The 25,755-nt window shown below is 38.0% G+C and overlaps 1 protein-coding gene across 1 annotated transcript in view; it reads right to left on the bottom strand.

The window, feature by feature from the left end:
• The window catches only part of LOC102842704 (alpha-(1,3)-fucosyltransferase 10-like), a 156,268-nt gene that overhangs the window by 37,227 nt on the left and 93,286 nt on the right, over positions 1 to 25,755 (bottom strand). The window contains exon 3 of the mRNA XM_006860000.1: positions 12,326 to 13,161. Within this exon, the coding sequence (XP_006860062.1) occupies positions 12,326 to 13,161 (836 nt within the window). The remainder of the gene's footprint in view (positions 1 to 12,325; positions 13,162 to 25,755) is intronic.

Raw genomic sequence — 25,755 nt, 5'->3', positions numbered from 1 at the left:
AACGAGATGAACTGGCCAGGTGGCATCATTGATGGACTCAAGTGTGACAGCGGTAGTGAGGTTGGCCCAGGATCAGACATTGTTTCGTTCTGCTGTGTGTGAATGGGGTCGCTATGAGTCAGTTCCGACTCAATGGCACCTGACAACAACAACAATGTGCAACAGATTTGCCTAATGCAATACACTGATTTCTTGACTACTGCTTTCATAAGTGTTTATAGTGGAATCCAGTAAAATGAAGTCTTTTAAGACTTCCATCTTTTCACCATTTATCATGATGTTATTTATTGAATCCATTGTGAGGATATTTGGTTTCTTTACATTGAGGTACAACCCATACTGAAGTCTGTGGTCTTTGATCTTCATCAGTATTTTAAGTCCTCTTCACTTTCAGCAAGCAAGTTTGTTATGAGCCTTCCTCCAATCCTAATGCCATGTTCTTCTTCATATAATCCATATATTCTCACCTTATGTGCTCAGGAGAGAGACTCAGTTAAGTATGACTTTAAACCTTTCAGTGTATCCTTGTCCTGTTTGAATGACGGCCTCTTTGTCTATGTACAGATCCCTCACAAGTATGAGTGTTCTAGAATACTAATTCTTCACAATGTGGTCCATAGTTTGTCATGATCCACACAGTAATACATTTATATAGTCAATAAAGCACAGGCAAACACCTTTCTGGTGTTCTCTGCTTTTAGTCAAGATTCATCTGACATCAGCAATGATCTCCCTATTTCAACATCTTAGTATGAATCCAGCTTGAACCTCTGGAAGTCTCCTGTAAGTATATTGTTACAGCCATTTTTACATTATCTTTTTTAAAAATTTTACTTGCATGTGATATTAATGATATTGTTTGATGATTTACACATCACATTGTGTTACCTCTTTGGAATGGGTACAAATATGGATCTCTTCTAATCAGTTGACCAGATAACTGTCTTCCAAATTTCTTGGCATAAATGAGTGAGTGCCTCCAGTACTGCATCAGTTTGTTTACACATTCCCACTTGAATTCCCTCAATTTCTGGAGACTTGTTCTTTGCCAATGCCTTCAGAGTATCTTGGAATTCTTCCTTCAGTACCAATGGCTGTTGATCATATGCCACCTCTTGAAATGGTTGAACATTTTTTCTCGGGGGGTACAGTGACTCTGTATATTCCTTCCTGCATCATTCAATATTGTGCCCATAGATTCAATATTTCAAGTCAAGGATTCAATTTTTTTCTTCAGTTCTTTCAGCTTGAGAGATGCTGTGCATGGTTTTGTCTTTTGGTTTTCTAATTCTAGGTCTTTGCCCATTTCATTATAATACTTTATTTTGTCTTCCAGAGTTGTCCTTTGTGATTTTCTGTTCAGCTCTTTTACCTCCTCATTTCTTCTATTTGCTTTAGCATCTCTACTCTAGAGAGCAAGTTTCAGTGTCTCTACTAACATATTTTTAGTCTTTTCCTTCTTTCTTGTCTTCTTAATGACCTTTTGTTTTTTCCTGTATGCTGTTCTTGATATCATCCCACAACTCTTCTGGTCTTTGGTCATTGATGTCTAATGCATCAAATCTGTTCTTGAGATGACCCTTAATTCAAGTGGCATATGTTCAAGTTCATATTTTGGCTCTTAATGGACTTGTTTTAATTTTTCCCAGCTCAGCCTATACTTGCATACAGCAATTGATGGTCATTCCACAGTCTGTCCCTGGTCTTATTTTGACTGATGATATGGAGCTTTTCCATTGTGTCTTTCTACAGAGTAGTCTATTTGATTTATATGTATTACATCAGGTGAGGGTCATGTGTATAGTTGGCTTTTATGTTATTTAAAGAAGGTATTTACAATGAATAAGTCATTGGTCTTGCAAAATTTGATCATGTGATTCCAGCATCATTTCTGTTCTCAAGGCCTTATCTTCCAACTACTGATCCTTCCTCTTTGTTTCCAACCTTTGCATTCCAATTTCCAGCAACTATCAGTACATCTTGATTACATATTTTTTTGAATTTAAGACAGAAGAAATTGATAAAATTCTTCAATTTCATGTCACAGGCTTTAGTGGTTGGTGTGTAAATTTTAATAACAGTGGTATTAACTGGTCTTCCTTGTGGGAGAATGGATATTATCCTATCACAGAAAGCATTATACTTCAAGATGACACCATTCCTCTTTAATTTGTCATTCCCAGCATAGTAAACCATGTGGTTGTCATATTGAAAATGAAAAATACCAGTCCATTTCAGCTCACTAATGCCTAGGATACTGATGTTCTTGTATTCCATTTCATTTTTGATAACTTCCCATTTTCCTAGATTCACACATCATACATACTATGTTCCAATTAATAATGGATGTTTACAGATGCTTCTCCTCATTTTGAGTTGTACCCCATCAGTAAATGAAGTTCCTGAAAACTTTAATACATTCATGTCATCACAGCCAGCTCTACCTGAGGCAGTAGCTCTTCACCAGTCATATTTTGAGTGCCTTCCAACCTGAGGGGCTCATATTTTACTATATCTGACAATATTCTGGTGCTAGATTTCTGTTGCTATCTGACAGTGTTCCACTGCTATTCATAGGTTTTCAGTGGCTAAACATTTAGAAGTATTAGTCTCTTCTTCTTCTTACTCTGTATTAGTCTGAAACCTGTCCACCATGGTTGACCCAGCTGTTATTTAAAATACTGGTGGTATGTCTTCCAGCATCACAGCAGCATACAAGTCACCACAGTACAACAAACTGACAGAGAAGTGGTGGAACTACTGGCCTAGAGGTTATGAATTACATCACATAATTTTGAGGGATACAATTCAGACCACAACAATGTTAAAATTAATTAAAATGAAAACACAACACTAAATTTGTGGCATGATTAAAAGAGTAGTGATGCAAGAAAATTTTTAGCATTAAACATGTATATTAGAAAAGTACAAAGATTTAAAATCAGTGACGGTAACTCTTACCTTAAGAAATTTGGAAAGAGCAAACTAAGCCCAATTTAAGAAAAAGAATTAACAGTAGCAGAAATTAATAAAATGTGGTGGTTGTCGTGGTGTTATTAGGTGTCCTCAAGTTGGTTTCAACTCATAGTGACCCTATGTACAAAAGAACAAAATATACTTCAGTTCTGAGGCATTCTCACAACCTTTGCCAAGTTTGAGTCCATCTGTGCATCCACTATTAATCCATCTCATCAATGATCTTCCTCTTTTTTTGACCTCCAACTCTGAAAAGCATGATGCCCTTTTCCAGGGACTGTTCACTCCTAATAAGATGTCCAAAGTAAGTAAAACCAAGTCACACCACTCTCCCTTCTAAACAGCATTTCACTTGTACTTCCTCAAAGACACATTTTATTGTTCTTCAGGCAGTCAATGATATTTTCAATATTCCTCGCCAACACCATATTTCAAATGCATCCTTTCTTCTTCAGTCTTCCTTATTCATTGTCCTGCTTTCACATGTATATGAGGCAATTGAAAATACCATGGCTGGGGTCAGACACAGTGTCCTGTGTGGTGCTGTACAATAAACACTAGAAACCACAAGGTAGATCTGAACCATAAGATCATGATTCATATCTACCAGATGCTACTTGGAAACCCCATAAAGGGTTGCTATAAATTGGAACCGACTCCTCGAAGGCACTTAATGGGGTCAGGTGCACTGTAGTCCTCAAAGTGTCATCTTTCACAACAAATTTGCAATAAAATATATAATAGAACAAGAAAATCTAAAAGCTTGATATTTTAATAGATCAATAAAAAAGGTCTTGTTGTCATTAAGTGCCATCAAGTCGGTTCTGACTCAAAGCAATTCTATATAAGGTTCCTGAGGAGCAGCTGGTGGGTTTGAATTGCTGACTTTGTGCTTTGCAGTCTAGTGCCAATCCACAGCACCACACCAGAAGTCCAAAAAAAAGGTCTACTCAGACTAATCATGAAAAAGACAAAAATTAATATCAGAAATTAAAGAGGTGACATTACACAAATAACACAAACATTAAATTGAAAGCAGTATTTAATGTCTGTAATATTAAAGCAATACAATACTGTCAATCAACAACTTAGATGGAATAGAAAAATTGTTTGAAATGCACAATCTACTAAAGCTCACCCAAGAAGATGGATGCATGATAAACAGGGAAGTAAAGGGGATGGTTTATAAAGGGAAATGAGGAAGCTTTGGGAGGTGATGATAAATGTTGTCTTGATTGTGGTGATGGTTTCAAAGATGTATACATGTAACATAACTAAACATATCATACAGTGAACATTGTACATTAATTTTATCTCAACAACACTGCTTTTAAAATTTATCCCAAGTATGTGAAGTTATATTTCTAAAGATGGCATGTTGTCCATTTTATAACCTCTTTGAGAATAGCATCATCTCTCAATCAATGTTCTTTGGCTAAAATTAACTTCTGAGGTAGCCACTTTAGCAGTAAATTAACTTTTCGTTACATAGTTAAAGCACATAATATAAAGAATACACCTACTCTGATTCACTAAGTATGGCAGAGAGACTCAGGGCAGCCTCCATAGTCACCACTTCCTGGTATTCAAGCCCTCACTTCTTAGTAATAAAATATAGCACACAGGAATATGTGAGTACACATACATGATTATTTTATATAAGACTGTAGCACCCAAATTGCTGGAGTCTTTTGTTGGCTTCCTCGCTAGCTTTGAGCAACCACGCTGTGGAAGCCCGAATGGCAAAGAACTGAGTGGCCTCTATGAGCTCAGAGCAGCTTCTAGCCAATAGGCCAGCAGAAAACTGAAGTCCTCAGTGCTACAACTGCAAAGAATTGAATTCTATCAGCAACCTGCATTTGGAAGCAAATCTTTCGCCAGTTGAGGCTTCAGATGAGAATCTAGCCCCGGATGATATATTGGTTGCAGTCTTGTACATGATTTAGCTTTAACCAGATCCCTGACCCACAGAAACTATGAAACAATTAATGTGTATTGTTTTAAGCCATTTAGTTTGTAATAATATTTCTGCACAGCAATAGATGACAAATATAAGGGGTTTTGAAAAAGTTCATGAAAAATGTTAATTAAAAGACAATAGAATTTTTCCATGAAGTTTCTGAAGTCCCCTCATACAGCAGACTAAATGTTTATTGGAGAGAGGAGAGCAGACTGGAGAGGGGAAATTAATTTGACACTCTAATATTTTATTTGACATCCAAATATAATGGTTAAAACTATTGTAAATTATAAGATAAAAAAAGTAATCAGAGTTAGAGAAAATCAAATTATTTCTTTCAGCATGTCCCTAGCAGAAAGAAAGTGAAGAAAACAAAGTATACAAAGAAAACAGCCTACACTTTAAGGAATATAGAAGCATCTATGATTATGGCAGGAGGATTGGAGGAAAACTCATTAACAGCCTAGAATATGCAGGCAACACAACTTTGCTGGCTGCAAGTGAAGAGCACTTGAAGCACTTACTGATGAAGATCAAAGACTATAGCCTTCATTATGGATTTATACCTCACCATAAACAAAAATCCTCAAAACTGGACCAATAAGCAGAATCATGATGAGTAGGAGAAAATACTGCAGCGGTCAGAGGTATCATTTTACTTAGATCCATTATCAATGCCCGTGGAATCAGTAACCAAGAAATCAAATGACATTTGGCACTGGGAAAATCTGCTATTAAAGACCTCTTTAAACTATTAAAAAGCAAAGATGTCACTGATGATTAAAGTGTGCCTAACCAATCCATGGAGTCCTGGTGTGGCACTGTAAGTTAATGCGCTGGACTGCAAAGTCAATTTGAATGCAAGGTCAAAGGCTCAAGCTCACCAACAACTCCTCGGAAACCCTACACAGGGTCGCTATGGGTCAGAACCAACTTGACGGCACTTAACAATAACAATCAAGCCATGGTATTTTCAATTGCCTCGTATGCAAGCAAAAGCTTGACAATGAAGACAGAAAAGAGAAGAATTTATGCATTTGAATTATGGTGTTGGCAAAGAATACTGAACATAGTATAGGTTGCTAGAAGAACAAACAAATCTTCCTTAGAAGACATACCGCTAGAACGCTCTTTAGAAGCCAGGAGGGCAAAACTTCATCTCACAATCAATCCTTGCAGAAAGACATGCTTGTTTAAGAAGAACATCAGTGAAAAGGAGAAAGATCCTCAGAAAGAAGAATTGACACAATGGCTACAATGGACTCAAACATAACAATTCTGAGGATGGCTCAAGACTGAGCAACATTTCATTCTGCTATATAATTGGCTTCAAGAAGTTTGTGGGGAAACGGAATTAAAAGAAAATGGAATTTTGCACCAAATTTTTGAAGCTCCTTTATACGTAGGATGCTGTGAGTTGGAACCAGCTATAACACCACCACCAACATAAACTGTAAGAAAGTGTGTATGATAAATGCAAATGAGAATAACTTTCAATACTTGTAATTCACTTTCATGGTATGTTTGGTCTGTTTTTTAATGAGCACATTAGTATTTTTAAATTTTTAACAAGGCCATTGAAATGCAAAAATGTCTGCCAGTTATCTTCACTATGTTTTATTTTTTGCTATAATTATATATTAGTTCATAAAGGAAGTCCTACATATTAAGTCCTATAAATTAGTTCATAAAGAAGTGATTGAAAATTATGTATTTTCTTGTAAGAACAATGTGATATTTGCTGTTCTAGTTCTTGAACAGAGCCAGAAAAAAAAAAATCCACTTCATTTTACCAACTAAGCTACATACTGACCCTAACTATAAGGATCCTATAAGGAGTGGGCTAAGTGTTTCGTTGCTAACCACAAAGTCAGCAGTTCAAACTCACCAATGGCTCCATGGAAGGAAGATGAGGTTATTGACTCCTGTAAAGATTTATTGGCTTAGGACTCTACAGAGTAGTTCTACTCTCTTCTATAAGGTACAAATAATCAAAATTGGGTGTTTCTTCTTGTTTATAGGGCAAAGTCAAACTGCCCCATAAAGTATCCAAGGTTATAAATCTTTCAGGAAGTACTCTGCTGTATCTTTCTCACATATTGCAACTAGTGGGTTCAAACAGTCAACCTTTCTGCTAGCATCAAAGTATCTTAACCACTGTGCCACCAATGCTTCTTGATAAGAATTTAAACTTTTTTGATTGTTAAAATTGTAAAATGTTTTCAAAATATTTTAAAATCGACTAAGTATGTACACCTGCTCCTTACCAACCACCTCATAATCCAACCTTTTGAATTTGCAACAGTAAATCTATTACTAAAGTACTTTGAGCATTAACAACATACATCTGATGGCAATTAACATTAAGGTACAAGAGCAGGGTAATGTTGGCTGGGATGGTTAAGGTTATGCGTTAACTATGCTGGTCCATGATTCTCAATGTTTGGCAGTTACATAGCAATGTAGTTTGGCAGTTACGTAATGATGTAACTTGGCAGTCATGTAACAATGTATTTGGGCAGTTGTGTAAGGATATCATTTGACCGTTGTGTAATGATGTAATCTGGCAGTTGTGTAGTGATGAGTCATCCTCCTTTTTCTGATCTGATGTTGTCATTCTCCATTTTCACATAACAACCTGATCTTTGGAATATCGTAGTGGTGGTAGTCATGTACCATGGAGTTCCAACTCACAGTGACCCTGCATAGAGTTACTGAGGCTATAGATCTTTACGGGAGCAGAAAGCCTCATCTTTCGCCCATGAAATATCTTGTAGTTTTGAACTGCTAACTTTGCAGTTAGCTGCCTAACTCATAACCACTATGCTACCAGAGCGCCATGAAACACAGCCATGTAGATAATTGAGTAGTAGATGTATATGACAGTTAAGTCAAAAAGTATTGCTACTAGGATTCTAGTTCACACATACATGGGTTTATTCCAAACAAAGTACATTTAAGCATGTCTATGTGATCAGTGGATGGCTATGAACAAGTTCTCTTGGTAATAAATTTGTCTTAGTCTCATTAGGATATCTTTAAAAAAAAAAAAAAAAAAAAAAAAATACAGTCAAAACAATGACTTCCGAGAGGATCTATGGGGCCAATTAAATTCAAGGCAGAGAGGTCAGCTCTGAAGATTATGGGGACTGTCTTGACGAATCCTACAGAAGTGATTTTGATAGATTTTCTGAGAAGACATACGACAATCTTGGGGGTTTACTAGGGAGTAGTTTTAAGAAAATAGAAAAGTGCATTGGTGAGAAAAAGGCCAGTAAAATTGTGCTGAAGAATTTTTTTCCATTACAATGCACTTGCAGACTCATTCTTCAGGGGAAACAAGGGCTGTCCTAGGAAAATTTCATTGGGAAACCTTTTCCCATCAATGCTACAGCCCCAATCTTATCCCGTGAGAGTTTTTTTTAATTCTCAAAATTCAAAGAACATTTAAAAAGAACAGTTTGAGTCCCTTGAGGATACCAAAACTGCCAATTTGATGACGTGCAAATCAAGGATGGCCGAATTATTCAGGAAACAGAAAGATGGAAACACCACCTTCAAAAGTGCATAGATCTATATGGAGGAGATGTCAAAAACAATAGCTTCACATTTTGGTATTTCTGTTTAATAATAGTTTCTATGATTTTTTTTAGCAGTATTTTATTTACCCTCATATATGTAGTATAACAAAGTCATATACACAGAACATTAAAATAATGTACCTTTCAATGTTATGCTTAATTTTAAATCAATCTGCTAAGAAAATAAACATTTAAATATTTAACAAAAATTGTTTACCTTCTGAAAATTTAGATAGAACTTTATGTGTATACATGAAGTAGACAAGGGAATGGTGGTTGACAGACAAGAGATCTACATAGGCCACTTCATTTTTAATATGGGCCACTGTACTTAAAAAAAAAAAAAAAAACAGAGGAAAAGTTTAGATTAATCATATTCTTTTACTAACTCTCCCATTAAAACATTCAGTTATACAGAGGGACCTCAAAAAGTTCATGGAAAAATTGAACTAAAAGATAAGAATAAAAATATAAACTTCATTTCTGAACATGATCTCCACCAAGGCTGAGACACTTTTGTAAGTGATAATGCTAGCCATTTAGTCCATCCTTAAAGAACTGAGGCCCACTGAATAGTTTTCATCTTGTCTAGATGGGTCTGGTGAAAAGAGGAAAAGAGATAGGGATAAGATTCTTATGATTCAATAGTGAGTAATTGTTATCATGAGTAATTGTGACTGTCACAATTGTAAAGGTAGAAGTTTTGTTAAAAAAAAAAAAGGTGTTTGGGGGGGGGAGTAGTTAATCTTACATTCCAGAATAAAGGACCCTAGTACCATCAAGGGACGAGAAGAGCACCAGCGGAATGCTAGACCTTATCCAGAAAAGCAGTGACACCACAGATGGAGGCAGAGGTGGGGACATGAAAAGAGGGAGCAGCTGAGGACTCTAGATTCATGGAAAGAGAGTGACTGAGAGCTAGCAGCCAGGAGGCAGACTTGCAGAATGTGCCCTTTGGTGGTTTAAATTATTATATATGGCTGAGTTAAAAAAAAAAAAAAAAAAAGAGCTAAAATGAATAGAGAGAAATACTGTTAACTGATGGTACGTGGAGGGGATTATAATCATTGTAATGAAACAAGGTGTATGATTTGTTGACTGTAAAACTGATCATCTGCCCTGTAAACTTTCACTCAATCCACAATAAAAAACTTAAAAAAAAGAACTGAGGGTCCTGGGAAATTAACAATGCCAATGCAGGTTTATTCACATTATGAAATGGAGAAAAATGAGTGCCCTTAAAAAACAGTTGCTAACATTATTAAACAAAAAGAAGTCAGAAGGAGCTAAATCAGGACTGTAAGTTGGATGCCTAATGATTTCCCATAGAATTCTCTTCAAAATTGCCTTTGTAATGAAATGATGAATGTAAAACTGATGTTCTCCCATGTAAACTATCACTCAATTCACAATAAAAACTTTAAAAAAAAAATGTCTTTGATGAGAGAAATGAGTAGCAGCACTGTCGTGGTGACGAAGGACTCTCTTGTGACACTTTCCCACGTGTTTTTCTGCTAAAGCTTTGGTTAACTTTCTCAAAACACTTTCATAATAAGCAGATTTCACAAGGGGCTCAAGCATAGCAGCAATTGTGAGGCTGGCACAGGACCAGGGAGTGTTTTGTTCTGTTCTACATAGGGTATCTATGGGGCAGAACTGACTCAATGTCACCTAACAGCAACAACATCTTTCCTTGGCCCTCCAGAAAATCAACAAGCAATGCCTTGAGAATCCTCAAAAGCTTTAGTCAGAACTTTTGTTCTTGACCAAACTTTTGATTTGGCTGAACCAATTATACCTCTTGATAGCCATTGCTTTGATTGTACTCATAAAAACCATATTTTTATCTCCTGTTACATTCCTTGAAGAAACACTTCAGGATCTGGATCCCACTTGTTTAAAATTTCCATTGAAAGCTCTGTTGTTGTCTGTAGCTGACCTGGGTGTAACAGTTTTGGCACCCATTAAGCAGAAAGTTTGCTCAACTTTAATTTTTCAGTCAGAATTCTGTAAGCTGAACCAGTTGAAATGATGATGTAGGCTATTGAGTCAGCTGTTAATTGACAGTTCTCTTCAATTAGGACATGAACAAGATTAATTTTTTCCTTGCAAATTGATGTGGATGGTCTGTCACTGTGGGTTTCATCTTTAACATCATCTCATCCCTTCTTAAAATGAGTTATCTATTTGCTAACTCTTGATTTCTTTGGGGTATTGTATCCATAAACTTTCATAAAGCACCAATGAATTCACTTTCAACATAAATTTGATGTTTGCTCTTCAATTTTAATGGAATTTATGTTACTCGGTCAAGGGATCTTTTCAAACTGATGTCTTATCCATTTTAATGCCTCAGATTAGATCTTGTTCACATTAACACATTAGTACACATTTATTTTGGTGGAAAAAAAATTGAAATCCATGCAAAGTTTTTTGAATAATATGTATCCTCCATGAACTTTTTAAAGATCCCTCATAAATGAATTGAGACCATTCTGTTATAAAGTGAGCAAACAAGTATTATGAGCATTTTAAAATTAGAAATTATTAAAAACTTCAATAGCTTTTAAAAAGTAGTCTTTTAAGAATTAATAAGCAGAAGATTAAAAACTATGTAGAGAAAGAGCAAGAATAAGAAACAAGAGAGACAGACAGACACACACTGATAACATAAAAGTAAGTTTGAAAACAGCAGCCTGTGGGGAATAAAGAGTAAGGGGTTTGGCAGCAGTCATCATACCTTCTTTGCCATGGTATTGTGGTTGTTGCTGTTAAGTGCCGTCGAGTCAGTACTGACTCATAGTGACCCTGTATAGGGTTTTAAAGGAGTTGCTGGTGAGCTTGAACCGCTGACCTTGCCGTTCAAACCAACCTTGCAGTCCAATACATTAACCCACAGCATCACACAGACTGAAAATAAAGACATTATATGCTGCCTTGACAAATGATAACTTCAGAAGGGCTTCAAAAGACCTAATCACAAATTCCCCCTCCCCAGGCTGCTCCTTCAGATAAGGTCCCCCAGCCAAACCACCCTCATCAAGATAACAGGTACAGTTCCTGATTTCCCTGCATACATAGAAGGCTTTAGTTCCCATTCAGCCAGCAGAAATATTCAAACAAGCCAATCACATTCTCCCATAGAAAGCACCCTACCCTGCCTCCTACAAAGCCTGTTTCCTTTAGTCTCTGGTTGGTCACTCTGTTCCTAAGTGCAACCCTCATGTGGTCCCCTTGCTCGGGAAGGACTTCTGTTCTAAGAACAGCAGTGTCCTCCTCTCTTGGGTTGTGAGTACATGGGACTAATGAACTGTTGTTGATTCCATCTGTCCAGTGTTGGGTATTATGTGTCTGGCCATCTCTATAACTCTAGAGCAGAAGTCCCTCTCTTGCAAGGTGATTAAAACAGTACTGATGGAGAGGTTAAAGGACTGGCCATGTGGACATGACTCAAAACTTTAGTTGTTATTTTTATCATTTGCCTTTCTTTCCCCCTCTTCCTCCTTTTTGTGTTATATTGTCCAGCATCACAGTATGGGTGTCCTCTAGAAGAATCAATAAGCAAAAGAAAATGTAATGTCTTCAGGAAGAAGCACATGACTAGTAAGCCTTATGATAGCCCTCAAGTGACAAAGTGACAGAAAGGAAGCAGTGACCCTTCATGCAGATGCAGGTCTCTCTCTGTTCCCAATGAAGAACAGAGATGAGGCAGCAGCCACAGAAGGAAGTGCAAACACCCATGCAGAATGACAGATATCATTAAGACGATCAGCCCCAGCACTTCTTTGCCAAACCTTAATTCATTTACCTTTTCCTGAAGCCTAAGGTTATCCCACACCTTGTTGCAAACCATGCACTCAAATGCATCAATATAATTGTCCTGGTTGATGTCTTGCACTCCCCATTGCCGTTCCCTCAGAGCTGTGAGGAGTTGCTGATTAGAGATCTCACCATTCAGCTTCCATTCTATGTAGGCTTCATACAGTCTGTCATCAGAATCCAGTTGTCTAATGTAACTTGCCAGATCTCTGGGGTGAGAAAACTCTGATACAAGAATAGCACTTCTGTTACTTGGAAGCCAATCTGTGATGGTGGGGGATCCATAATACACAGGAACTACACCCAGCTTCAGTGGTCTCCAGAACTTCTCCGTGATGTAGTCATCACAAACTGCATTCTCAAAAGCAAGGATAAACTTATACTGTGCAATGATCCTATAAAAACCATCCGTATCCATGGAGGCTGGATTTTTCAGTGGCTGGGGGAGATCTTTATTTCGCAAACATTCACCATAGGAATCAACTTTAATGTAGGTCATGAGCTCCCGAACATAGCTGTCCCTATCTGATGGTGGGTCACAGTCTGACTGAACATATACCAGTGGAGCAAGTCTTTGTCGAAGGTTGTTTTTGGACCGCAAAGGAACGAGGTATCTGAGTGACTTCAGGACTTCTATGCCTTCCAAGTACTGGGTAGTTAGTGGCAAATGGGAGTGCCTGCTGAATGTAGCTGTGTAGTTGAACAAGGTAATGACTGGCTTGTGGAAGAGCTTATAATTGTTTTTTGGAGACTCTTCATGAAAAAGGGCCCACTCATGATGGGCTTTCCGAGGCAGGGGTAAGCTATCTATATTAAAATCAGTACCTAGGAAAAGAAAAATATATATATATTAGTATGTCCAAAAATTTTTTTGGTGTCTAAATTTTTAGTCCATCTGGCAAGATTAGAACAGAGAAACATTCTGGGCTATAAATAAGAAAGCACATCACAATGTTGCTGCTAAAGCCTAGCTGTCAATTATGAGTTTCTCACCTCAGAACCTGCTAATAAAGAGTATAACCAAGTGAAGTGACTTCCTTTCTCATTTTTTGAGAAAGGAAATGAGAGCAGTAGTGTCTGGCTAGGCTTTAAAAGGAGAATTTGTTTCACTGTCTCTCACAATGGACTTTTCCTTCCAGAGGTATCGTCTAAGAGAAGACAGGAGAAATCATGATAATGATAGACAGTTCTTAAGAAAGAAAAGAAGAGCAAGAGAAAGGAAGGCAAAGGAAAAAAAAAAGTAAAAGCAACCAGGCTGCCAGGTTGATTCATTGAAACACAGTGAAATAATGGAAAAAGCAACCAGAAGAAATATACAGGATAGATTTTTTTTAAATCCAAAATGATCGATTTCAACAAAGAACAGTTAATCAATCTTAGTCAAAAGTAGACAAGAGGCTTTTAAAGACAAAAGAGCTGATAATAGCACTATGTTACAAGCCAGTGCGGGATGGATATGAATTAACAAGCACATCAAGAAATAGAGAAAGTATAACAGGATTATAATTATGAGGGATTTTCACTTCCAGGGGATTAAGACCTTTGAAACATGGTTAATGTGCAGACAGAAATGATGGATGTGGTGAGCAATTGTTTCCTGACCACATGGGTAGAGATCTAATCAGGAAGAATTAATTTCTATAACTGAGGGGGGGAAAAAAATACAATATCATAATACATATGTAGAATTTCTAAAATGTTCCTGACAGTCATGATTTTGTTGCTCTTAATTTGAATTTGTAATATATACATATATATATATAAACACAAAATAAAATCTATCTTCTAGCACCTACGGAAAAAAAAAGCACACACGAAAATATTCCCAACTAAAGAAAATATAAAGAGAATAACAGAGTTCATAAAAATGAATTATTTAATGCCAGAACATACTCAGTCAAATAAATATAAACTCTTTGGTGCCAACAGTACATCAATGAGAAATCAATTAATCAAGAGAGGCTTTTAAACAATTAAAGATCTGGTAAGGTTAGGTTTGAGTGCATGTTCTAAGCACTAAGAAACTGCTGAATTATCTCCCTTTATCTTTACAACAGGCTGATATTCCCAATATCGGCAATGAATCACTAATACATAAAAATGTATATATATTTGTCTACTTGGCATTTGTTATTTTAACCTCTAGCATCAAAAAGAATATTCATCTACACACCTAAAATTTCATAACATATGTAGGAGATGGTTGGCAAAGGTTAATAACCATTAATATAGAGAAACATAAAGACATGAAAGAATTTGAAAAGACAATCCATCACATTGAAGTGGTTGCTGCTCAAAAAGGGTCTATGCTGGTCGAGTGGACAATGATGGGAAGTGAAATCTAAAATATAGCTTCAACATAAAGTGCCTACGGCATAAAAGAAAATCAAGGTCATTTACCAGGGAAAGCAAGGACCAGAGTCCAACCCATAGTAGTCAGAGGCAGTGATCAAATTTATGAGACTGAATACTGTAGGAGATTAGATTAAAACAAAAGTAGACCCAAAACCAACTGGGAAGATCAGACATAGGGTTCTTGAGTGGGTGGCCCAAACACTAGTGGCAGTTGGTTGAAAATCATTATGTGGCACATGTGGTGGTGGTGGTTGTTGTTGTTGTTAAGTGCTATGGAGTCGGTTCCGACTCATAGCGACCCTGTACAGGGTTTTCAAGGCTGTAAATCTTTACAGGAGTAGAAAGCCTCATCTTTCTCCCACGGAACAGCTGGTAGTTTCGAATTGCTGACCGTGAGATTAGCAGTAATCAGGCTCACCTCGAATGTGTCACAGCAAAGATCCACAATACAGAACAGGAAGGCAAAATACAAAGCCTGCCTGTAGTGTTTCAGAGAATGGAGAAGGCCTGCATTTCATGTCTTCCTGTCTACATCAGTCAAGAGTGTAAAGAATTTTAATGACTGTGTCTAGACTCTTTTGTGGCCTTTATCTAGATCCACACAGTTTGAGTTGGTAATCAGGAGTGGAATTTGAAGTCAATATGCTGTAATGAGCATTTCACTCGTTATAAATAGAGGAAGAGGGCTTATAGGCTCCTTATGGTGGTGGTGGTGGTGGTGTGTCATGAAGTCGGTTCCAACTCGTAGCGACCCTGCATAGGGTTTCCGAGGCTGTAAATCTATACGGGAGCAGAAAGCCTTATCTTTCTCCCACGGAACAGCTGGTAGTTTCAAACTGCTGTCCTTGAGGTTAGCAGTCTGACTCGTAACCACTACACTATCAGAGCTCCTTATAGGCTCCCTATACCTCCTGCCAAGCTGCAGTTGGAACCTTGATGTTGAAAATATAGGAAGAGTAGCAGGAGGCTCCTAACAGTCAAATAAATATAAATATACAACCAAAGTAGTAAAAAACGTCTACAGAACCTAAGCATGAAACATTTATATCCATGTATCAAAGGGAACACACTTGAGTATGAGAATCTTATACATTCACCTGCATTGCATTTAGTTTGCAGGGGTAGGGTTATCATTAATAATAGGAGGATGTCTTTTTTAATAAGTTAAAGGAATCTAGCTCTCCAGAAACATTTCCCATTATTTTCCACCTAAAATAACATGTACTCTTTTTTTTTTTTTTTAACTAAAAAGCTGATAAAGATGGTGAAGTGGCAGGGATTAATGCTCAGTGACCGAAGCCATCCCCTGGACCACCTGGCAGGTATGTGGCAAAGCAAAGACTCCGGGATGGAAACTGGTGGTCATGTACTGTGAGAGCACCAACATTTCTGGCAACTTATATCTAAAAAAAGGAGCTCTGGTAGCATAGTGGTTACAAATCGGGCTGAGAACTGCAAAGTCAGCAGTTCGAAACTACTAGCTGTCCCATGGGAGAAAGATGAGGCTTTCTGCTCTCATAAAGATTTACAGCCTTGGAAACCCTGTACAGGGTTGCTATAAGTCAGAACCGACTCCACAGCACATAACAACAACAATAACATATATAAAATAGTTGAAGTATTTTGCCTTCCTCCTCAAGTGCATGATCACCAAAACTCACTCCCAGGTTCCATGCAGCATCTTCTTGCTGACCATGATATCCTGCTGTCTTACCATGTCAAGTATGAACAGGCTGCCTACTTTAATGCAGATGGTGGTTTCTGCGGCCTTCAAGGTTGTAAATCTGAAGCCTATTCATAATTTTACCTACCTGGGATGCCTGGATCATGAGGTTAGCTAGAAGAACCAGGCAGTGACCACCATCCAGGAAAAGAGGAAGAAAAAAAGCCAAGAGCCGTTACGGAAAGAAATAGCTCATGTTGCTGAGAAACAGGCCAAGAAGAATATGGAGACGCCAATCAACAAATACACAAAGGTCCTCAAGAATCATGAACTCCTAGTCTAAGTCCAGTAAAAGCTGTTAACTCCTCTTCAGGCCTGGCTAGTCGTTTCTCCATTGCTGCCCTGGAATGTAGTGGGGCTGAAGGGGGCATCCATGTCAATGATCCACAGACCACCTGGCTCTAGTGCAAAAAGGGCCTTAGTCAGGTTCTGAGTTCATGACCACAGCTCTTATTTCAGAAAGAACTTTCTTTAATGAGTTTGCAACTACTAACAGCTGTGCAAGAACAATTTGTTTATAGCCTACTTGCTGTTTTACAAAAACAGATAGTAGAAACAAGTGGTTTCAATGATTTTACAAAAAGTGAGCTTGAAAACTAATTGCAGGGAACCTTAAATTGTAAATGGGGCATATGTTGAAAACATCCCACATGATTATATATTATGCTCTGCAGCTGTCAGAATGCTAAAAAAAATGTTGTGCATCCAGTGTAAACTGCTGCTGTACAAAGGGTATTTATAAATGTGCACACTGGGAAGGCATGCAAACAAGGGGCTACTGGAACTGCCTTGCTGCTTCCCTGTATTTTGTGATTACCATGAAATCAATTATGTATATAAAGAAAGGAAAAACAAGAGCATTTTCTAGTTGCTTCTCTGAGACATACACACAAGATCACATTTAAATAGGCTTTCGGTTAACTTCTTCCCAACTACATTTTTTTTTATTCTATGGGAGAGATTGAAATGCATATGCCATTGTGTGCAGTAAGTGTCTCTCCTACGCCTAGCACTTCAGATGGTAAACACTTAAGAACACTGAAATTAGAATCATGACAGACCTAAAGCACTTCAAAGGAGATAGTATGACCTAGAATATAAGTTTCAATATTGAGCAATTTTTTTAAAAAAGGAAATTGCATGTGGCTCAGGAAACAAGTGAGATATTTAGCTCTCACTGACCCCAGGACATTGCCAATTGTGGCAGGAATTGGAATTAGTGTCTGTAAAAAAATAAAAATCAACCTACAATAAATCCATAAAAAATATGACTGACTTGCATGTGATTGGTTTGCTACTTTTATTAAGTCTTCTTCACTGGCTCTTAATTTTATCTAGAAGAGCAACAACTATAGATCCAAACTCACATGTCTCTGGGATTTTGTGTTTACTGAATACTGACAAATCCATTTGTTGCTTTAATTAAGAGCTGACAAACAGCTCTTTGAGCACAGAAGTGCCCTGTAAAGGGAATTATAACTTGCAATGTAAATGGAGTATACTTAATTCTGGCACAAGAGGCCTGATTGCTGACTATGGAGGCAGACTGAAATAGTAGACAAACAGAGAAGTGATGATACTTTACAGTTTGTATCTAGCTCTCTCCTGCAAGGGTATAAACTCTTCTTTTGCTATTCCCACACAAACTGGTGAAAAGAGACAACAGCATGTATCATTAACCCCACCTGACTAACAAAGTTTGAATCACCTATCTGGAGTTAATGGCCCCAGGTGACTAAAGGAGACTAGAGTTTTTACACTTGCTGATGGACTAGAGAGATTACTGATTCTGTTGAGTGACTTACTCTGGGAATTCTCAAGTACACGCGAACAAATATTACCCAACTTTAGTTAGTACACTAACATTGTGAAAACCAAGTCTTCTCAGGAAAATAACATACCTTAACTTATATTGTTGATGTTGTTGTTAAGTGCCGTCAAGTCGGTTCTGACCCACAGCAACCCTGTATAAGGTTTCCAAGAAGCAGCTGGTAAACTTGAACCACCAACCTTGTGGATCAAACCGGCTTTGCAGTCCAGCACATTAACCCACAGCACCACACCAGGACTCCTAATTTATATTATCTAGAGGTAATTTCTGCTTTTGAAGTGAACCTTTACTATAAAACAGATAAAGTAGCCCTTATAACAAATAAACACACAAGAGAAATAACCACAAATTTTGAGGAAAAGTAATTTAGGCCAAAGGGCTGACTCATATACCATCTAGTACATGCATACATAGTTCATTGCTATTTTTAAGTCCTTTCACATTGCTGTTTTAAAAGCCTTTTGTCAATGTAGTAACACAACCCCATCAGGTGATTTATTTTCTCCAAGATTCTGAGGGTTAACTAAAAACTTGAAATGATGGCATTGGTACTTGGGTGGTGGTGGTAGTGTGCTGTGGAGTCGGTTCCAACTCATAGTGACCCTGTATAGGGTTTCTGAGGCTGTAAATATTTACAGGAGCAGAAAGCCTCATCTTTCTCCTGTATAACGGCTGGTAGTTTCAAACTGCTGACTCGTAGCCCGATTCATAACCACTACGCTACCAGAGCTCCTTGGTACTTAGCAAGACTTTGATTACCTCAAGCTAAATTCTGACCACAGGAACTATATGCATGCTACTCTGCAGACAAGCTGGTCCTAGCCTCTTCAAACGGACTTGTTCTCATACTACCTTTTCGATCCCTATTCTTCTGTCTTCTCCCATCATCTTCTTCCTGTCTCTTTCCTGCCCTTTAAAAAATGATTTTCCCTCATTTATCTCTCTCTCAATTATATACACTCAATTAGGTATATGTCTATTCTTTTACCCCTAGGCATAGATTTCTCATTATTGATACTATGCCTGTAGGCCAGTCAATAACTTCACAGTCCCCTTCCCTCTGTCACACTTGCTCCCAACATGTGCAGGGCCTGAGGCAAGAGTTCAAACAAACCTCATTCTACCACATGCCGAAATATTTAAAAGTTATAAATCAATCTAACAAGCTGTTCAATGTTTTCTTTTTCTTCCTTAGCATATATCAGTAAAAAACAACCTGCTGCCATCTAATCTATTCTGACTTACAGCAACCCTATATGTTAAAGAGTAGAACTGCTCAACATAGGATTTTCTTGACAGCAATCTTGGTGTGGTGCTGTTGGATAAGCACTGGACCACAAGGTTGGTTTGAAATGCAAGGTTGGTAGTTCAAACTCACCAGCTGATCCTTGGAAACCCAATACAGGGTCCTTATGAGTCAGAACTGGCTCGGCAGCACGTAACAACACAACAACCTATAGGGAAGCAGAATGCCAGACCGTTCTTCCACAGTGCCACTGGGTGAGTTTGAACCACCAACCTTTAAGTTACTAGACAAGAGCAAACTGTTTACGCCACCTTCATGATAAAGAAATATCTATAAAACAATACTTAACACCAAATAATTGTGGATGACATAGATTCAAAATCAGCATCATTTTCTGCCAAAGATTGATTCTCTTTGGGACTTTGCAGAGACTGAAGAGAATTTCTCTCTCTCTCTCTCTCTCTCTCTCTCTCTCTCTCTCTCTTTCTTACTTGCCGACTCAACCTAACCTGCTTCCTCAAACTTTCCCTTTCATTCCCTCAGGACCACCAGATGGTACACCCATTTTCTCTTCCTCTTTGCAGTGAGAGTGTAGTTCATACATGTTGAACTGTTCCAGACTCTTGCCACTATCACACCTCCTCTGTCCAGATACCCTCTGAAGCTTTTGAGTCTACTGTCTCTGAGGTTTCCCCTCAGCCTAGAGTTCCTGCCACATAGCATCACCTTTCAAGTTCTTCAAAGGAACCTGAAGCTGGAAGGTCAGGTATAAATTTAGAATTCTCATCCCTCCCTTCCAGCCAGAAGACGCTGTTGTCCTCCCCCACTTCCTTCCATCCCTGGCACTGTTTCCCACTGTGAGGGATTCTATGAGAGCTCTTTAAGAAATGAAATTCTCAAGTCCCACTATTTGAAGTGTGGTGTATGAATTTCTCAGCATGTGTGCACTCCTTGACCTAAGTAATGGGGGATTGTTGAAGGAATGCCAAGTTACAGTCCTTCTGCCTGAATCTAAGGGTTCCATTGTCCAAATGTTAAGTCCCAATCATCCTCCCAAGCATGATTACTGAGCAGTTGGAATTCGTACTCTGAACTGATCAGGGACCTGATGTACCTTTTGTGATTCCTCAAACCAAGAACATAAATTGGAATTTAAAACTTCTGAGTAACTTACATCCAAAATGTTTGGAATAGGAAGCGGGAAGGAGAGATAATCACTTTCCTTTAGGGCATTCTGCCAAAGTGACTCCTTTTTAATGTTTTATTCAAAAGCAATATGTCTTTATAACATTGGTCCACTGCACTTAGGACTGCAGTCAATTGATCGTAAGTTAGTGGTTCAAGCTCACCCGCACTGAGTAACAACAACATTGAACTGCTATGAGTCAGAATGACAGTATTGCATTAGGTTTGGTTTTAGTTTTTATAGGATATTCAGGTGGAGATTTCTAGCACGTGGTTAGAAATCTGGTTGAATCTCAAGAATAGTTGGTATAGGACATAAATTTAAGATCTATTAGTAACTTTGTTGTGGTGGTTAAGTACCATCAATCCATAGCGACCCTTTATAGGGTTTCTGAGGAGCAGCTGGTGAGCTTAAACTGCTGGTCTTGTAGTTCAAACCGACTTTACAGCCAGCACATTAATCCACAGAGCCACAGCAGGACTCCAGCAGCTCTATAGAGCAGAGTAAAACTTCCCCATAGGATTTCCAAGGAGTTGGAATCCTTATGAAAGAAGACTGCCACATCTTCTTTCCATGGAGTTCTAGTGGGTTCAAACTTCCAACCTTTTAGTTTGCAGTCAAGCATTTAACCATTGCATGGATTCCATGGATAAAGCATCATTAAATTGCTTCTGACTCATAGCGATACTATGTACAGCAGAATAAACACTGCTTGGTTCTGCACCATCCTCACAATCATTTCTGTTTGAGCTCATTTTTGTAGACACCGTGTCAATCCATCTTCTTAAGGGTTTTCCTCTTTTTCACTGATGCTGTACTTTACCAAGCATGATGTACTTTCCCTCAGGGACTGGTCCCTACTGATGACATGTCCAAAATATATGAGGCAAAGTCTCATCATTTTCACTTATAAGGAGCATTCTAACTGTACTTATTCCCAAGATATGTGTTTATTCCTCTGGCAGCCCATGGTATATTCAATATTCTTCACCAACACCATAATTCAAAGGCATCAATTCTACTTCAGTTTTCCTTTTTCATTTTCCAGCTTTCGCATGCATATTAGGCAACTGAAGACACCATGATGTGGATCAAGGGCACCTTGATCATCAAAGTGACATCAAAGTGACATCTTTTTTTTCTGAACCCTTTTTAAAGATCTTTAGAAGAGGATTTTCCCAATGCAATACATTGTTTGATTTCTTGACTGACGCTTCCAACAGATTGATTCTAGATCAAAGTAAAATTAAATCCTTGACAACGTTAATCTTTTTTCTATGATATCACTTCTTGGTACAGTTGTGAGGATTTTTGTTTTCTTTATGTTGAGGTGTAATTCATACTGTAGGTATTCATTAGTATTCATTAGTAAGTGCTTCAAGTCCTATTGGCCTTCAGCAAGTAAGCTTATGTCATCTTACTATTAGATGGACATCATGCTCAAAAAGTAAGCATTTTGTAGTCTGTTCATGAGCCTTCCTCCAATCCTGTTCCCAAATTCTTCTTCATATAATCCAGTATCTCATATTATTTATTCAGCATATAGACTGAATAAGTATAGTGAAAGGATACAACCATAACGCACGCCTTTCCTGGTTTTAAATCACATAGTATCCACTTGTTCTGTTGAATGACTGCTTCTTGGTATATGTACATACCTTGCATGATCACAATTAAGTGCTGAGGAATTCCCATTCTTCACAATGTTACCAAAGTTTGTTATGATTCACACAGTCAAATACTTTGTGTAGTCAATAAACCACAGGTGAACATTGTTCTATATTCTCCGCTCCCAGTCAAGATGCAGCTGATTTCAGCAATGATATTTCTTTTTTCTGGCAGTTCTCTTTCCATGTACTGTTTTAAAATTATTTTTAGCAAAATTTTACTTGCAAGTGATATTAATGTTATTGTTTAATAACAATCTTGAATAATATCATTAATATTGTTGGATCACTTTTCTTTGTTGTTGTTGTTAAGTGCTGTCGAGTCAGCTAACCTATAGCAACCCTGTATAGGTTTTCCGAAGAATGACTGGTAAGATTGAAGCACCTATCTTGTGGTTCAAACCAATCTCGAGGTTAAGTGCTTATCCTATGGTGCCATACCTTTCTTTGGATGGGTACAAATATGAATCTCTTACAAATTCCTTGGCATAAACAAGTGAACACCTCCAGTGCTGTATCTGCTTGTTGAAGCATTTCAATTGGTATTGTCAATTCCTACAATCTTGTTTCTCACCAATGCCTTCAGTGCAGCTTAGACTACATCCTTCAATATCATTGGTTGTTGATTACATGCTATCTCCTGGATGAACATCAACCAATTCTTTTTGGCAGAGTGACTGTTTATTCCTTCCTTCTTTTAATACCTCCTGCATTATTCTATATTTTGTCCATGGAATACTTCAATACTGAAACTCAAGGCCTGAAATTTTTTCTTCATTTCTTGTGTATAACCAAAACCCGCTGCCATTAAGCCTATCCCAACTAGTAGTAGTCCTGTATAAGGTTTCCAAGACTATAATTATTTACAGGAGCAGAAAGTCTCATCCTTCTCCTGAGGATCAGCTGAAGGGTTTGAACTGTCAACCTTGCAATTAGTAGTCCAGTGCTTATCCTACAGCATCCCTAGGGTTCCTTTCATTATCCTATGTTGTTGTTATGTGTCATGGAGCCAGTTCCAATTCATAGCAACCCTGTACAGGGTTTCCGAGGCTGTAAATCTTTACAGGAGCAGAAAGCCTCATCTTTCTCCCGCAAACTAGCTGGCAGTTTTGAACTGCTGACCCTGAGGTTAGCAGCCCGATTTATAACCACCATGCTACCAGAGCTCCTTTCATTATCCTATAGGCAAACAGAAATTATCATGCCCAGATTAGTAATCTTCTCCCCAGACCCAATCCTTTTTCTGTCTTTTTCCCTGTTGGTTTAGAATCCCTTAGAGTAAGTTAGGTGCTCCACCTTTGAGCATTAACTCTTCCCTAGTTTTAAATAGATCTCAGGTGCACAAAATAAAGCTAATCGTAGCATGTGGTGTAACATAATCATATCACTGAACCAAGTATAAACCTAGAAAAATTCTTGTCACCACATGCCTCTTCTAACTCCGGCACATGATTCCAGAACATATAGAGGAGTCACTATGCAGTGGTGTAAGTAGTTTCTAAGTCTTCACATGTTGGACTAAAAAATATATATACAGTTACTTCTTATGTTCAAACTATTTTCTGGAATCATTTTAAATATACCAATTCCAAATTCCTACAAAGAACAAAATATGTACATGAAGGCTTTGCACCCCACCCCCTATTTTTAAACAGGTTCCACCAAAATGAACCAATGGGCCAATGCTTTGTATAAATCCATCATTAGAGAATTTAAAACAGAAAATTTTTTATGGTGGAGACTTATTTATTCTAGATACATAGATGTCCTCAACAGGTTACTCTTTCCTTTAGGATTTCAAACACTAGACCGAACATTATAAATGTCATTTGCCCAAGACTACAGAACTTTTGGAGCCCTGGTAGCATTATGGATTACAAGTTGGGCTGTTAACCGAAAGCTCAGCAGTTCAAATCTAGTACTTGCTCTGCAGGAGAAAGGTGAGCCTCTCTGCTCCAATAAAGATCTGTAACCTTGGGAACCCTATACAGGGTCACTAGGAGTTGGAACCAACTCAGTGGCACACAACCATCACCACCGCCACAGTACTTTCAGCCAAACTGGAGTTCATTAAAGAGTCATTGAGAAATCTTAGCTCTTTTTCCTAAAAGGAAGTTTGTGAGTCATTGAATTGTTTCTTTCTGAACTCTATCCTCAACTGTTTATGCTAAAGCTCTGAATTGTGTATGACCATTTCCAGGCTCCATTGATATCTGGCTTACCATTAGGTTCTAAGAATGGGAACACTGTAGGGAGAATGGGTGGTGGGACTAAATGAGAACAAACCACCTTCTTAAAGATTTCTCTTGTGACAGAAAAAGCAGCAACAGCACTAATGAAGGTGACAGTACTGACTGCAGAGGTGGTTGTGACAGAGCGAGCAGCCCCAGTGACACTAGCAGTTGTGATAGTGGGTACTGCCAAAGCAGCGGGAATCCTGGCTCACATCTGACAGGAGAGCCTCAAAGACACAGCAGTCCTGGACTCTAGTCCAAAGATAGAAATCGGTTCTTGCGGCCTTTGACTGGATTTGGCATAACCTTCTGATCCAGCCCTTTACCACTTTTATAACCAGTTCCTATTTTAAAAAACAGCAACAACAACAACAACAACAACAACAACAAAACTCTCTCTGTTTGAATTAATACCTAGAATAATACCGCTGTCTTATCTGTAATCTGCCACTCGTCTGTTAGTTGGGCATACTGTGGTGGCTAGTGTGTTGCTGTGGAAGCTATACCATGAGCATTTTAAATAATTGCAGGGTCACCCATGGTGGACAGGTTTCAGCTGAGCTTCCAAACAAACATAAACTAGGAAGAAGGAGAGATGGACTACTTCTGAAAATTTAGTCACTGAAAACCTTATGAATAACAGTGGAACACTGTTAGCACCAGATTACTGAAGATTGAAACATGATGAAGAGTGCCAGAATATTGTCAGATATAGTGACCGATGATGAGACCCTTAGTTTGGAAGACACTCAAAATGTGATTAGGGAAGAGCTGCCTCCTCAAAAGACAGTTGATTGTGATGACGCAATGGAGTAAAGCCTTGGGGACCTTCATTTACTAATGGGATACAACTCAAAATGAAGTATGAATCTAGGAAAATTTGAAATTGTCAAAAATTAAATGGAATGTATAAACATCAATATCCTAGGCATTAATGAGCTGAAATGGACTGGCATCAGCCAATTTGAATCTGACAATCACATGGTTTACTATGCCAGGAATGATATTGAGAAGGAATAGCATTGCATTCATCATCAAAAGGAACATATCATCCTTAGGTCGAAAGAAAAAAGAAAGGAAAAAAAAAAAAAAAAGAACATATCAAGATCTGTCTTGAAGTACAATACAGTCTGTGAAAGGATAATATTCATATGCCTGTGAGGAAGATCAATTAATA

Source organism: Chrysochloris asiatica, unplaced genomic scaffold (assembly GCF_000296735.1).
Source record: "Chrysochloris asiatica unplaced genomic scaffold, ChrAsi1.0 scaffold00035, whole genome shotgun sequence".
In the NCBI taxonomy this organism is placed as follows: Eukaryota; Metazoa; Chordata; class Mammalia; order Afrosoricida; family Chrysochloridae; genus Chrysochloris; species Chrysochloris asiatica.
This window is presented reverse-complemented; position numbering and strand designations above follow the sequence as displayed.